At 46.6% G+C, this 14105-nt stretch overlaps 1 protein-coding gene across 6 annotated transcripts in view; it reads right to left on the bottom strand.

Moving 5' to 3' along the window:
- slc27a6 (solute carrier family 27 member 6) overlaps positions 1 to 14105 on the bottom strand; it is a 51990-nt gene that overhangs the window by 4493 nt on the left and 33392 nt on the right. For 4 of the 6 annotated variants that reach the window (XM_049738676.2, XM_049738674.2, XM_049738677.2 and 1 more), the window contains 4 exons: positions 12350 to 12544; positions 11112 to 11202; positions 10833 to 11031; positions 10555 to 10652 (listed from right to left, as the gene is read on the bottom strand). In XM_049738676.2, the coding sequence (XP_049594633.1) occupies positions 10555 to 10652; positions 10833 to 11031; positions 11112 to 11202; positions 12350 to 12544 (583 nt within the window). Of the gene's footprint in view, positions 1 to 10554; positions 10653 to 10832; positions 11032 to 11111; positions 11203 to 12349; positions 12545 to 13837; positions 14101 to 14105 lie in introns of those variants that run through there. The other 2 variants (XM_049738675.2, XR_011087973.1) reach the window with 2 other exon arrangements.

Raw genomic sequence — 14105 nt, 5'->3', positions numbered from 1 at the left:
GGCCAGCTGAGAGACATAGTCTCTCCTGCGCGTCCTGGGTCGTCCCCGGGGTCTCCTACCGGTGGGACATGCCCGGAACACCTCCCCAGGGAGGCGTCCAGGAGGCATCCTGATAAGATGCCCGAGCCACCTCATCTGGCTCCTCTCAACGTGGAGGAGTAGCGACTCTACTCCGAGTCTCTCCCGGATGACCGAGCTTCTCACCCTATCTCTAAGGGAGAGCCCGGACATCCTGCGGAGAAAACTCATTTCGGCCGCTTGTATCCGAGATCTCGTTCTTTCGGTCATGACCCATAGCTCGTGACCATAGGTGAGGGTAGGAGCGTAAATCGACCGGTAAATTGAGAGCTTTGCCTTTTGGCTCAGCTCTCTCTTCACCACAACGGACCGGTACAGGGTCCGCATTACTGCCGACGCTGCACCGATCCGCCTGTCGATCTCACGCTCCATCCTCCCCTCACTCGTGAACAAGACTCCAAGATACTTGAACTCCTCCACTTGGGGCAGGATCTCATCCCCGATCCGGAGAGGGCATTCCACCCTTTTCCGATCGAGGACCATGGACTCGGATTTGGAGGTGCTGACCCTCATCCCGACCGCTTCACACTCGGCTGCGAACCGTTCCAGCGAGAGCTGGAGATCACGGCCTGAAGAAGCCAACAGCACCACGTCATCTGCAAAAAGCAGGGACGCGATGCTGAGGTCCCCAAACCGGACCCCCTCAACGCCTCGGCTGCGCCTAGAAATTCTGTCCATTAAAATTATGAACAGAATCGGTGACAAAGGGCAGCCTTGGCGGAGTCCAACCCTCACTGGGAACGAATCCGACTTACTGCCGGAAATGCGGACCAGACTCTGGCATCGGTGATACAGGGACCGAACCGCCCTTATCAGTTGGCTCGGCACCCCGTACTCCCGAAGCACCCTCCACAGAACCTCCCGAGGGACACGGTCGAACGCCTTCTCCAAGTCCACAAAACACATGTGGACTGGTTGGGCGAACTCCCATGCACCCTCGAGGATCCTGCCGAGGGTGTAGAGCTGGTCTACTGTTCCACGGCCAGGACGAAAGCCACACTGCTCCTCCTGAATCCGAGGTTCGACCTCCCGACGGACCCTCCTCTCCAGCACCCCTGAATAGACCTTACCAGGGAGGCTGAGGAGTGTGATTCCCCTGTAATTGGAACACACCCTCCGGTCCCCCTTCTTAAAGAGGGGAACCACCACCCCAGTCTGCAAATCCAGAGGCACTGTCCCCGATGTCCACGCAACGTTGTGTCAGCGATGACAGCCCTACAACATCCAGAGCCTTTAAGAACGCCTTGCCACCGAGGAGTTTTTTAACTACCTCAGTGACTTCGACCCCAGAGATTGGAGAATCCACCTCAGAGTCTCCAGGCCCTGCTTCCTCAATGGAAGGCGTGTAGGTGGAATTGAGGAGGTCTTCGAAGTATTCTCCCCACCGACTCACGACGTCCCGAGTCGAGGTCAGCAGCACGCCATCCCCACTGTAAACAGTGTTGACGTTGCACTGCTTCCCCCTCCTGAGACGCCGGATGGTGGACCAGAATTTCCTCGAAGCCGTGCGAAAGTCATTCTCCATGGCCTCACCGAACTCCTCCCACGCCCGGGTTTTTGCCTCAGCAACCGCCGAAGCCGCGTTCCGCTTGGCCATCCGGTACCTGTCAGCTGCCTCCGGAGTCCCGCAGGCCAAAACGGCCCGATAGGACTCCTTCTTCAGCTTGACGGCATCCCTTACCGCCGGTGTCCACCAGCGGGTTCGGGGATTGCCGCCACGACAGGCACCAACGACCTTACGGCCACAGCTCCGGTCGGCCGCCTCAACAATGGAGGCGCGGAACATGGTCCACTCAGACTCAATGTCCCCCGCCTCCCCCAGGACGTGGGAAAAGCTCTGCCGGAGGTGGGAGTTGAAACTCTTCCTGACAGGAGATTCTGCCAGACGTTCCCAGCAGACCCTCACAGAGCGTTTGGGTCTGCCAGGTCGGACCGGCATCTTCCCCCACCATCGGAGCCAACCCACCACCAGGTGGTGATCAGTTGACAGCTCCGCCCCTCTCTTCACCCGAGTGTTCAAAACATGCGGCCGCAAATCCGATGACACGACTACAAAGTCGATCATCGAACTGCGGCCTAGGGTGTCCTGGTGCCAAGTGCACACATGGACACCCTTATGCTTGAACATGGTGTTCATTATTGAAAATCCATGTCGAGCACAGAAGTCCAACAATAGAACACCGCTCGGGTTCAGATCGGGGGGGCCGTTCCTCCCAATCACGCCCTTCCAGGTCTCACTGTCATTGCCCACGTGAGCATTGAAGTCACCCAGTAGAACGATGGAGTCCCCAGAAGGAGCGCTCTCCAGCACTTCCTCCAGGGACCCCAAGAAGGGTGGGTACTCTGAGCTGCTGTTTGGTGCATAGACACAAACAACAGTCAGGACCCGTCCCCCCACCCGAAGGCGGAGGGAGGCTACCCTCTCGTTCACCGGGGTGAACCCCAATGTGCAGGCGCCCAGCCGGGGGGCAATAAGTATACCCACACCTGCTCGACGCCTCTCACCGTGGGCAACTCCAGAGTGGAAGAGAGTCCAGCCCCTCTCGAGAGGGCTTGTACCGGAACCCAAACTGTGCGTGGAGGCTAGTCCGACTATATCTAGTCGGAATTTTTCTGCCTCGCACACCAGCTCGGGCTCCTTTCCAGCCAGAGAGGTGACATTCCATGTCCCAAGAGCCAGCTTCTGCAGCCGGGGATCAGACCGCCAAGGTCCCTGCCTTTGGCTGCCGCCCAGCACACATTGCACCCGACCCCTTTGGCCCCTCCCACAGGTGGTGAGCCCATGGGAAGGGGGACCCACGTTTCCTTTTCGGGCTATGCCCGGCCGGGCCCCATGGGCGAAGGCCCGGCCACCAGACGCTCGCCTTCGAGCCCCGCCTCCAGGCCTGGCTCCAGAGGGAGGCCCAGGTGACCCGCGTCCGGGCGAAGGAAAACTAAGTCCATTTATACCACTCATCATAAGGGGCTTCTGTGAGCCGTGCTTTGTCTGGCCCCTCACCTAGGACCCGTTTGCCATGGGTGACCCTACCAGGGGCATGAAGCCCCCGACAACATGGCTCCTAGGATCATATATATATATATACACGGCTGACTAGCTCAATCAGTAAGTCACAATCAGAGACCCGGGTTCGATTCCCGGCAGGGGCACAAGACCCTTAATGATACCGCCTACCTCAGACGTAATGAGAGTACAAGAAACGAAAGACATGCCGGCTAAGACGTCGCCCGGACAAACAAGCTCTGCGTCAGGTGCTGGGGAACCAGAGCACCCTGATGAAAAATGGGCTACTGGAACAAGACACAAATGGGCGAGATGCGAGAATAAGGGTCCGTTGGAATGCTACTACTCCAGCAACCCGAGCGAGAGGGGTTACATGCGGAGAATGCGGGAACAATGGCAACTTCGATACCCACAGTCAACACTATCGGCCAAGCAACTAGTAGCTCAATGTTCCAATATCCATAAACGGCACCTGCTATCACAGCTCGAGATTGATGAGATACAACACAAAAGCCATAGCGAAGGTCAACCAGAGCACCAGGTCAGAGACGAGTTAAATCCATGTACAAGTCCAGAGGTTGGGTACGAAACCCCAATAAGCACAATCAAGCTGAACGAGGCAGCAACTGACCTGAAGAACAAGATCACGGTGAGAATGAATGCTTTGGAACCTAGATACACACTGCAGAGGCTAAGTGAAGTACCCTCAGAAAGTCTCCTAGAAGATGTGAATGCAGCACTGACAACAATTCCTACGGCTACCATCACTGAAACCAATGAGCTGATATACACCTCAGCAGCAGTGATCCTAGAAATGCTTGGCTACAAGAAGAATGACCATATGCGACCACAACAGTGCCCACCATGGAAGAGAAGGCTGGAGGCCAAAATCAAGATAGCACGGAGAGAAGTGAGCCAAATGACTGAGGCCCAGAAAGGTGCAATGAAAAAGCAAGTTCCCAAGAAATACAGCCATATGCCCATACCTGAAGCACTCGAAACTGCCAAACAAAGACTCCAAGCCTTGGCCAGCCGCCTAAAGAGGTACACAAGAGAGAATGAAGCCAGACGAATAAACAGGTTGTTCACAACACAACCAGCGAAAGTGTACGCTCAGTGGCAGGGGAATAATAGCAGAGCAGACCCACCAAGGCTGGAAACTGAACAGTACTGGAAGGATATATGGGAGCGGGAGGCATCACATAAGAAGGATGCACAGTGGCTGGTGGCTCTGAGAAAGGACCACAGCAAGCTCCCTGAACAGAACCCAGTAAACATCACAGTGGCAGACATCCAGAGAAGAGTCTCAGGAATGAAAAACTGGACAGCACCAGGCCCTGACATGATCCACAGCTACTGGCTCAAGAAACTTACAACTCTCCATGAGCGCCTGGCAGCACAAATGAACCAGCTGCTAAGGGATGGGACTCACCCTGAATGGCTCACCCAAGGGCGAACGATCCTGATCCAGAAGGATCCTTCAAAGGGTACAGTCCCATCCAACTACCGGCCAATCACCTGCCTCTCCACAACATGGAAGCTGATGTCGGGCATAATATCAGATAAGATCAGCGGGCACATGGATCAATACATGAGCACTGCTCAGAAAGGGATTGGTAAAAATACCAGAGGAGCAAAACATCAACTCCTGGTGGATAGAACAGTCACCCAAGACTGCAGAACCAGACGTACTAACCTGAGCACTGCCTGGATTGATTACAAGAAAGCATATGACTCAATGCCACATACTTGGATCACTGAATGCTTGAGGCTGTACAACATCAATGGGACTCTGAGAACCTTCATCGCCAACTTGATGAAACAGTGGAAAACCACACTTGAAGCCAATGGCAAGCCGCTTGCACACGTGACCATCAAATGTGGTATATACCAAGGATACGCTCTGTCCCCAATGGTGTTCTGTATAGGACTGAACCCCCTCAGCCAAATAATCAACAAGACGGGCTATGGATACCAACTCAGGAACGGGGCCACCATCAGCCACCTCCTCTACATGGATGACATAAAGCTGTACGCTAAGAACGAGCGGGACATTGACTCCCTGATCCACACTACCAGGATCTACAGCTCTGACATCGGAATGTCATTCGGACTTGAGAAATGTGGCCGCATGGTGACTAAAAGAGGAAAGGTAATCCACACAGAGGGGGTCTCACTCCCAGAAGGAACAATAGCAGACATCGAGGACAGCTACAAATACCTTGGAATTCCACAGGCAAATGGCAACCTTGACAAGGAAACAAGGAAAGCAGCCACAGCCAAATACCTCCATCAAGTAAGGCAAGTCCTAAGAAGTCAGCTCAACGGCAAGAACAAGTCCCTAGCCATTAACAGCGATGCCCTACCAGTAATCAGACACCCTGCAGGAATCATACGGTGGCCAAAGGAAGATATACAGACCACAGATATCAAGACACGGAAGCTCCTAACCATGCATGGAGGGTTCCATCCCAAGTCCAGCACCCTGAGACTGTACACTAGCCGTAAAGAAGGAGGCCGAGGACTAGCGAGCGTGAGAGCCACTATTCAAGATGAAACATCCAAGATCCATAAGTACATCAGGGATAAGGCCCCAACGGATCACGTGCTCAGTGAATGTCTCAGACAATGGGCATCAAAGGAAGATGAGGTGCTGGAGGGACCATCATGGGAGGACAAGCCCCTACATGGGATGTACCACCGAAACATAGCTGAAGTGGCTGATATCCAGAAATCCTACCTACCAATGGCTAGAAAGAGCTGGTCTGAAGGACAGCACAGAGGCACTGATCCTGGCTGCACAAGAACAGGCCTTGAGCACCAGAGCAATAGAGGCCCAAATCTACCACACCAGACAAGACCCCAGGTGTAGATTGTGCAAAGAAGGTCCTGAGACAATCCAGCACATAACTGCAGGGTGTAAGATGCTGGCAGGTAAAGCATACATGGAGCGCCATAACCAAGTAGCTGGAATAGTGTACAGGAACATCTGTGCAGAGTATGGACTGGAAGTCCCAAGATCCAAGTGGGAAACACCTCCAAAGGTGGTAGAGAATGACCAAGCCAAGATCCTCTGGGACTTCCAGATCCAGACAGACAGAATGGTAATGGCGAACCAACCGGACATTGTGGTGGTGGACAAAGAGCAGAGGAAAACCGTTGTGGTTGACATAGCCATCCCAAATGATGGTAACATTAGGAACAAGGAACATGAGAAACTTGAGAAATATCAAGGGCTCAGAGAGAGCTGGAGAAGGCCTGGAGAGTGAAGACTTCAGTGGTACCTGTGGTCATTGGAGCACTAGGGGCAGTAACCCCCAAACTGGAGGAGTGGCTGAAACAGATCCCAGGAAAAACATCTGACATCTCAGTCCAGAAAAGTGCAGCACTAGGAACAGCAAAGATACTGCATAGAACCCTCAAGCTCCCAGGCCTCTGGTAGAGGACCCGAGCTTGAAGGGAAAAAGAGACCACCCACGGGGGTGAGGAAAAGTTTTTATATATATGTATGTATGTATGTATGTATGTATGTATGTATGTGTGTATATATATATATATATATATCCATCCATCCATCCATTTTCTGAACCGCTTAGTCCCCACGGGGGTCGCGGGCGTGCTGGAGCCTATCCCAGCCGTCATCGGGCAGTAGGCGGGGGACACCCTGAACTGGTTGCCAGCCAATCGCAGGGCACACAGAGACAGACAACCACCGCACTCACACTCACACCTAGGGACAATTTGGAGTCTTCAATCGGCCTACCAAGCATGTTTTTGGAATGTGGGAGGGGAAAGCGCCTGGAGAAAACCCACGCGGGCCCGGGGAGAACATGCAAACTCCACACAGGGAGGGCCGGAGGTGGAATCGAACTCGCACCCTCCTAACTGTGAGGCGGACGTGCTACCCAGTGCGCCACCGAGCCGCCTATATATATATATATATATATATATATATATATATATATATATATATATATATATATATATATATATATATATATATACACACACAGTATACATAGTATATATATATATATATATATATATATATAGAGAGAGAGAGAGAGAGAGAGAGAGAGAGAGAGAGAGAGAGAGAGAGAGAGAGAGAGAGAGAGAGAGAGAGAGAGAGCGAGCGAGCGAGCGAGCACTGTTTAATTTAATGGTGGTGTCTCATTCTGAACACTGGGTGGCAGTAAGTAATAAGGTACTGCATATTACGTCGACCAGTGATATAGCATGACAGTAAGTAATACCTCAATAAAGTCCTCCTCACGGGCCCAAATATGAACAACAGTTTGCTCGGGGTATTGCTGGGGTTTAGGAGGGAGCCAGTGGCAGTAACGCAATAATGGCCTGGATGACGACCTCATTGAGTACATGTGTTTGGAAATCGCCCATCAACATCCGTGGCCACATATGGGCTTCGAAGAGCTGCTGCAGAGGGAGAGATGGAGTACGGCAGGCATAGAGGCTGTTTGTTGAGAGGAATTTCTATGTTGACGATGGCCTTCTGTCTGTCCCTTCAGAAGAGGAAGCCATCACTCTTATTCATATCAATGCTGCATATTACTTAGAGATGACATGCCAGCGAGTTGAATATTGGCACTTATACAGTATGTTTAAATGGAACTAAAATTAAGGCCACTAAAAGAATCTTGAATAATGATTTATCCCTTAGCATTGCTGTTTTGTGAGTTTGAGCCCAACATTTTAAGATATGATCATATCTGCAGGCTCGGCGAACACTTGGAAATGGTAAGAGGGTAAGGGCTTTTTTGGTGTGAGATTTACAACACTGAATTCATTAATCCATCGAAATCTTCATCTTCTGTGTAAACAACGCCGCTCCTGACTCCAGAAGTACATGCGGCATTGATGTCAGACTCATCGTCAATTGCGGTTCCAATTATTCCACAGGCCCATATATAAAGTACAAGACTATCTCAGAAAATTAGAATATTGTAATAAAGTTCATTATTTTCTGTAATGCAATTAAAAAAAAAAAAGTCATTCATTCTGGATTCATTACAATTTAATATTGCTGATTATGGCATACAGCTCAAGAAAACTCAATTATCCTATCTCAAAATATTAGAAGATCATGAAAAAATAAACTAGTAGGGCACAGGTGTCAAACTCAAGGCCCGGGGGCCAGATACGGCCCGCTACATCATTTTATGTGGCCCGCGGAGAGACAAATTGTGCATCAAATTTGTGTGTCATTACTACAGTTGCAAATTGTCTTCTCTTGTAATATATATATTTTTAAATATTTGACTAGTTTTTACTCGTCTGATTTGAAAACGAGTTGTTTGTTTTGTAGTTTTTATTGTATATAATATGAGGTGCTCATACATTTATTTGGGTTGACAGTCATAATGGCCCTCCGAAAGAACTACAATGCGGCCCGCAAAAAAAGATGACTTTGACATCTACTAAGTAGGGTATTCAACTAATCACTTGAATTGTCTAATTAACTCGAAACACCTGCAAGGGTTTCCTGAGCCTTGAAAAACACACAGCTTGGTTCAGTAAACTAAATCACAAGTATGGGGAAGACTGCTGATCTGACTGCTGTCCAGAGGACCATCATTGACACCCTCCATCAGGAGGGTAAGACACAAAAAGAAATTTCTCAAAGAGCAAGCTGTTCACAGAGTGCAGTTTCAAAGCACATCCACAAAAGGTCTGTTGGAAGGGGGAAATGTGGCAGGAAATGCTGCACAACCAAGAGAGATGACCGCAGCCTTAACAGCATTGTGAAGAAGAGTCGCTTCCAGAATTTGGGGGAGCTTCAAAGACAGTGGACTGAAGCTGGAGTTCAAGTATCAAAAGTCACTGTTCACAGACGTGTCCAGGAAATGGGCTACAATAGCCATATTCCCATGGTCAAGCCACTTCTGAACTCAAGAAAACGGAAGAAGCGTCTGACTTGGGCTATGGAAAAGAAGCACTGGACAGTTGCAGAGTGGTCCAAAGTCCTCTTTTCAGACGAAAGCAAGTTTTGTATTTCATTTGGAAGTCAAGGGGCCAGAGTCTGAAGAAAAGGCTGGAGAAAAGTAAAATCCAAGTTGCTTGAAATCCAGTGTGAAGTTCCCACAGTCAGCAATGGTTTGGGGAGCCATGTCAGCTGCTGGTGTTGGTCCACTGTGTTTCATCAAGTCCAGAGTAAATGCAGAATTTAGAGCACTACATGCTTCCATCTACTGAAAAGCTCTATAATGATGATTTCATTTTCCAGCATGATCTAGCACCTGCCCACAGTGCCAAAACCACCAGTAAATGGTGTACTGACCATGGCATTACTGTCCTTGATTGGCCTGACCTGAACCCCATAGAGAACTTGTGGGGTATTGTGAAGAAGAAGCTGAAAGGCACCAGACCCAACAATGCAAATGAGCTAAAGGCTACTATTGAAGGATCCTGGGCATCCATAACACCACAATGCCCAAGGCTGATTGCCTCAATGGTATGCCGCATTGAAGCAGTAATCCGTGCAAAAGGATTCCCAACCAAGTACTGAGTGCATCAATGGACATTTTCAAATGTTTGATTTTGTTTTGCTGTTATAAATCTTTTTTCTTTACTTGGTCTGAGGAAATATTGTAATATTTTGAGATAGGATATTTGAGTTTTCTTAAGCTGTAAGCCATAATCAGCAATATTAAAATAATAAAGGTCTTGCAATATTTCAGTTGATTTGTAATGAATCCAGAATGCATGACATTTTTGTTTATTTAATTGCATTACAGAAAATAAAGAACTTTATCACAATATTAAAATTTTCTGAGACAGTTCTGTATATTCCGGAGCGACATTTATTCTGAAAAATACGGTATGCATAAATAGCTCCGGTTCCTTCTCACATTCCAAAGACATGAATGGTAGGCCGATTGAGCACTCCAAATTGTTCATAGGTGTGAGTGTGGATGAGGGTGTACCCTGCCTACTCATCAATGACTGTTGGGATAGGCTCTAGTATGCCTGCCACCCTCATGAGGATAAGAGGTTGGGATTTTGTGTGTGTGTGTGTATGTGCATGTGTATGTTTATGTGTGTGTGTGTGTGTGTGTGTGTGTGTGTGTGTGTGTGTGTGTGTGTGTGTGTGTGTGTGTGTGTGTGTGTGTGTGCGTGCGTGTGTCTCACACACACATTCACACCGTAATATGCGGGAATCGAACTCACAGTGTCAGCACACAAGCCAGGCAAGTGTACCTCTTCACCATCAGCGACTCCCCGGTTGGGAAATTAAAATATATGCATAAACGTACAATTTCCAATGTAAAAGGAAGTTATATTATTTTATTATCAGTGTTTTTCCCAGCAAATATCAGCACCAAGGTATGAAAAAATCTCTGTTGGACTGACCCTTACATCATTCTTTGTAAATTCATTGTAAATACCTTTTTAGGAATGTGGTAGGGGCTGACATTGAGACATTTTAGGTAATTGCTCTATAAAGAAACATACTATACCTGGTATTTCCACACCATACACATTGACTTCTTGGATAAAATCAACTGACCCAAGGCTTTCTGCCACCTCTGTTGTTGCTACATTTTCACCTTTCCACCTGAATCCAGGAAAACAAAATTAGCCAAAGTTAACAACACTGCAATTAAAACAAAATTATTTTAATTCTCACTATTCTATACAAATACCCAATTGTAACTAAGTGGAAAAAACATTTGGAAAAACAGTTGCATACCCTGCCTTTGACTTGATGATTCAATGAAATCATATACAATTGTACCTGTAGGTATCTCCAACTCTGTCTTTGAAAGAGATGAAACCATCACTATCTTCAGCCATCAGGTCACCTGTGTTAAAGTAGGCATCTCCCTTGACAAACACGTTCCTTATCAACTTCTTTTCAGTCAGCTGCTTGCTTCCGGCGTACCCAAAGAAAGGGGTTACGGCACTTACTTTAGATAGCAAAAGCCCTGTCTCACCTGAGAAATGGCAGTAAAGTTCAGATCATTACTAAGGCACTTTAGATGAAAACTACTTCAGTGAGTGGAAAAAATCTTACCTTTTTTTACTCGCTGACAGAAACCATACTGATCTTTCATTGGCTCATCTTTCATCATGTCATACTTTACCAGATCATATTTGAGCAGGAGCTACACAACAAAGTTATATTTCATTAGACAGTAAAATTCAGTAAAAAATCCAGTCTCAATATCTGTGGGTCTGATCATTTGAATCAGGTGTGTTGGAGGAGGGAGACATCTAAAACATGCAGAACAGTAGCCCTCGAGGACTGGGTTTGGATACAATTGCTGAATAACATAATTGCATGAAGGTTTTCAAGGGTTTTCTAATCATGCAATAGCCTTCTAACACAATCATCAAACACAATGGACTATTAGAACACTGGAGGGATGGTTGCTGAAAATGGGCCTTTATACACCTATGTAATAGATATTGCATTTAAAACCAGATGTTTGCAGCTAGAATAGTAATTTACCACATGTATAGAGTGTATTCCTCATTAGTTTAATCTTATTGAAATTGAAAAAAAATAATGATTTTATTTTAAAATAAGGACATTTCTAAGTGACCCCAAACTTTTGAATGGTAGTGTATGTCTAAAAGTAAGAACATTTGGGTTATCGTCTTCCTTTTGACATTTGAAAATATCATTAGCTTGGTCTTTTCAGCACTACTAACAAGGTTGAGTTAACACTATGCTTTCTGTATTTTCAGGCACAAAATAAGTCAAAGTCAAGGTTGCAGCCACAATTGGTTATACCATGTACGTATTACAGTCACATGCTGCCAATGCTCTGAGGGCCATCTTTTATTCTGAAGTTGGTAGTTGCCGGCATGCTACCGTAATGCTAAGTATGAAGAATTGTTGCGGCGATTTACAGGCTTGACTTTCATCTGGGTGAGTGAAATTGCGATGTGAAAACAATGAATATAGATTACAGTCTGTGTTATGTGATTGCCTATGTGACCTTCCTGTTCCCACTGTGTCTTCGTCCTCATTTTGGTCTCTCTTCTCTTGAAACATCCAGGATTGGTAACAAATGATAGGAAGTTGCCAGTACTAATATCTGTCTTTAAAATGAATAGCGGACCAGCAAGACACACTCGCCACTTCCATAATTATATGTGTTTGTAAGGCGCTTTAAGGGAAGAGGTTGTGAAAGGGCAATATACTGCATGTAAAGATGTATTTTATGGTTTTCAGGCGGCACTGTGGAGCACTGGTTAGCATGTCCGCCTCACAAGTCAGAGGGTGTGGGTTCGACTTCAGCTCACCCTGTAGATGAAGTTGGAACGCCCCACTGTGCCAATCTTGCCCATGTAATTCATGAAACACAGATTTCCCTCAGTGGAGCCATACACCTCGCACATTTTTATGTTTCCAAAGCGTCTATGGAACTCCTGCCAGACATCCTGACGCAGCCCATTCCCGACTCCCATCCGCACCGAGTGGACCTTGTCGATCTCTGTCTGAGGGGGATAAAAGTTACATTACAAGAGTGAGAATATAAAAACAAATGCTAATGTTTTAATTTTTACAAGGGGCCACATGAAAAACCTGAGTTGTGTCAGAGGGCCACACCTATGATAACTTAAACCTGCTCAATTTTCTTCCATTGTAAAATGCACTAAATTATTTATTTTAAATAGCTGGTACTGGTAATTAGAAGAATACAATTATTCTGTTTATATTTATATTAAGCTATGTGAAATTGTGGTGTATAGGTCAAATAAAAAAACAGTCATTCATCAGTACAATTTATTCTTAACTTCTTTAACTTTTCCTCAAATGACAAAGCCGCTGCATCTCTGGGTGTGAAGTTTGAACATAAGTCCTTGTTGGGCTTGCAGTTTTGCTAGTAATGCATCAGCCTCTGTTGCGCGCTGTTTATCAGACATGTATTTTTTCTCATGCTTGGTCGTGTAGTGACGACTCAAATTATATTCTTTAAACACAGCGACCTGTGTACCACAAATCAGGCACACGGCTTTACCTTTCATTTCTGTAAAGAAATACTTGGCAGTCCATGTCTTGTTGAAAACACGGCACTCCTTGTCAACTTTTCTTTTCTGAGGGTCAGCACACATTTCGAGGGCAGCATTACTTCGCACTGTTCACCTTCACGCACAGCTCACATACACGTACGCTACACGGAAGTGCGACGCCTTTCAAAATAAAAGCAAAACAGTTGTATTGCACGCACGACACTGTTTTTTTTTTTTTTTTTTTAATTAAGTTGTAATCAAATATAATTTACGATTGGCCTCATGCGGGCCGGACAGGGACGCACAAAGGGCCGATGTGGCCCGCGGGCCGTATTTTGCCCAGGTCTGGCCTAGGCAAATGACGAAGGCCAAAAAACGGATCAACAAAATTTGGTCAATTGTGTGTGCGTGCGTTTTTATAGATAAAAGATATTTTGTCGGCGTCTAACCTTTTTGACGGTCGTTGGTCAATTGTAAGTTCAGTGAAACTTCTACTTACAAACTTCATTTGTTCCGTGATCGGGTTTATAGATCAAAAAGTTCATAAGTAGGAGCGTTTTCTCTCCATAAGAATTAATGTAAAATGTAAAATTAATGTTTAAGTGTTAATAACACCATTGCTGCCAGCTCAGTTTCCTTATGAAACTACTTTGACCAATAAATTCAATTTACAGCCAAAATGGGAGTGCAAGTGTCTTACAAGTGATAGTTAATCATTTTAATCAATATTGTAAATAGCAGAAAAATACTATTAAAAAATACGATTGTTTCACATACCAGTTGCCAATCGATTAGTCAAGGTTTGCATACGCAGTAATAAGCACTCCCTGCGTGAGTATGTCCTTTGATGGGTGTAATTCATGTGTGCAAATGGTTGCTTTTCTAATTACTGATATTCAGATGACTACAAACGAGCACAGTGCCATCGCCAAGCATTCACCCACTCAACAAAATACCAGAAGAATTGTAGACAAAGAGGACTTTCAGTCTTGCATGAACAAGGAGCTCCGCCATGAAATGACGTGTACGTGCATATGTATCTGTG

The sequence above is a fragment of the Syngnathus scovelli genome, chromosome 13, assembly GCF_024217435.2.
Source record: "Syngnathus scovelli strain Florida chromosome 13, RoL_Ssco_1.2, whole genome shotgun sequence".
Classification (NCBI taxonomy): Eukaryota; Metazoa; Chordata; class Actinopteri; order Syngnathiformes; family Syngnathidae; genus Syngnathus; species Syngnathus scovelli.
Note: the sequence above shows the minus strand (reverse complement) of the source record. Positions and strands in the feature narration are given on the sequence as shown.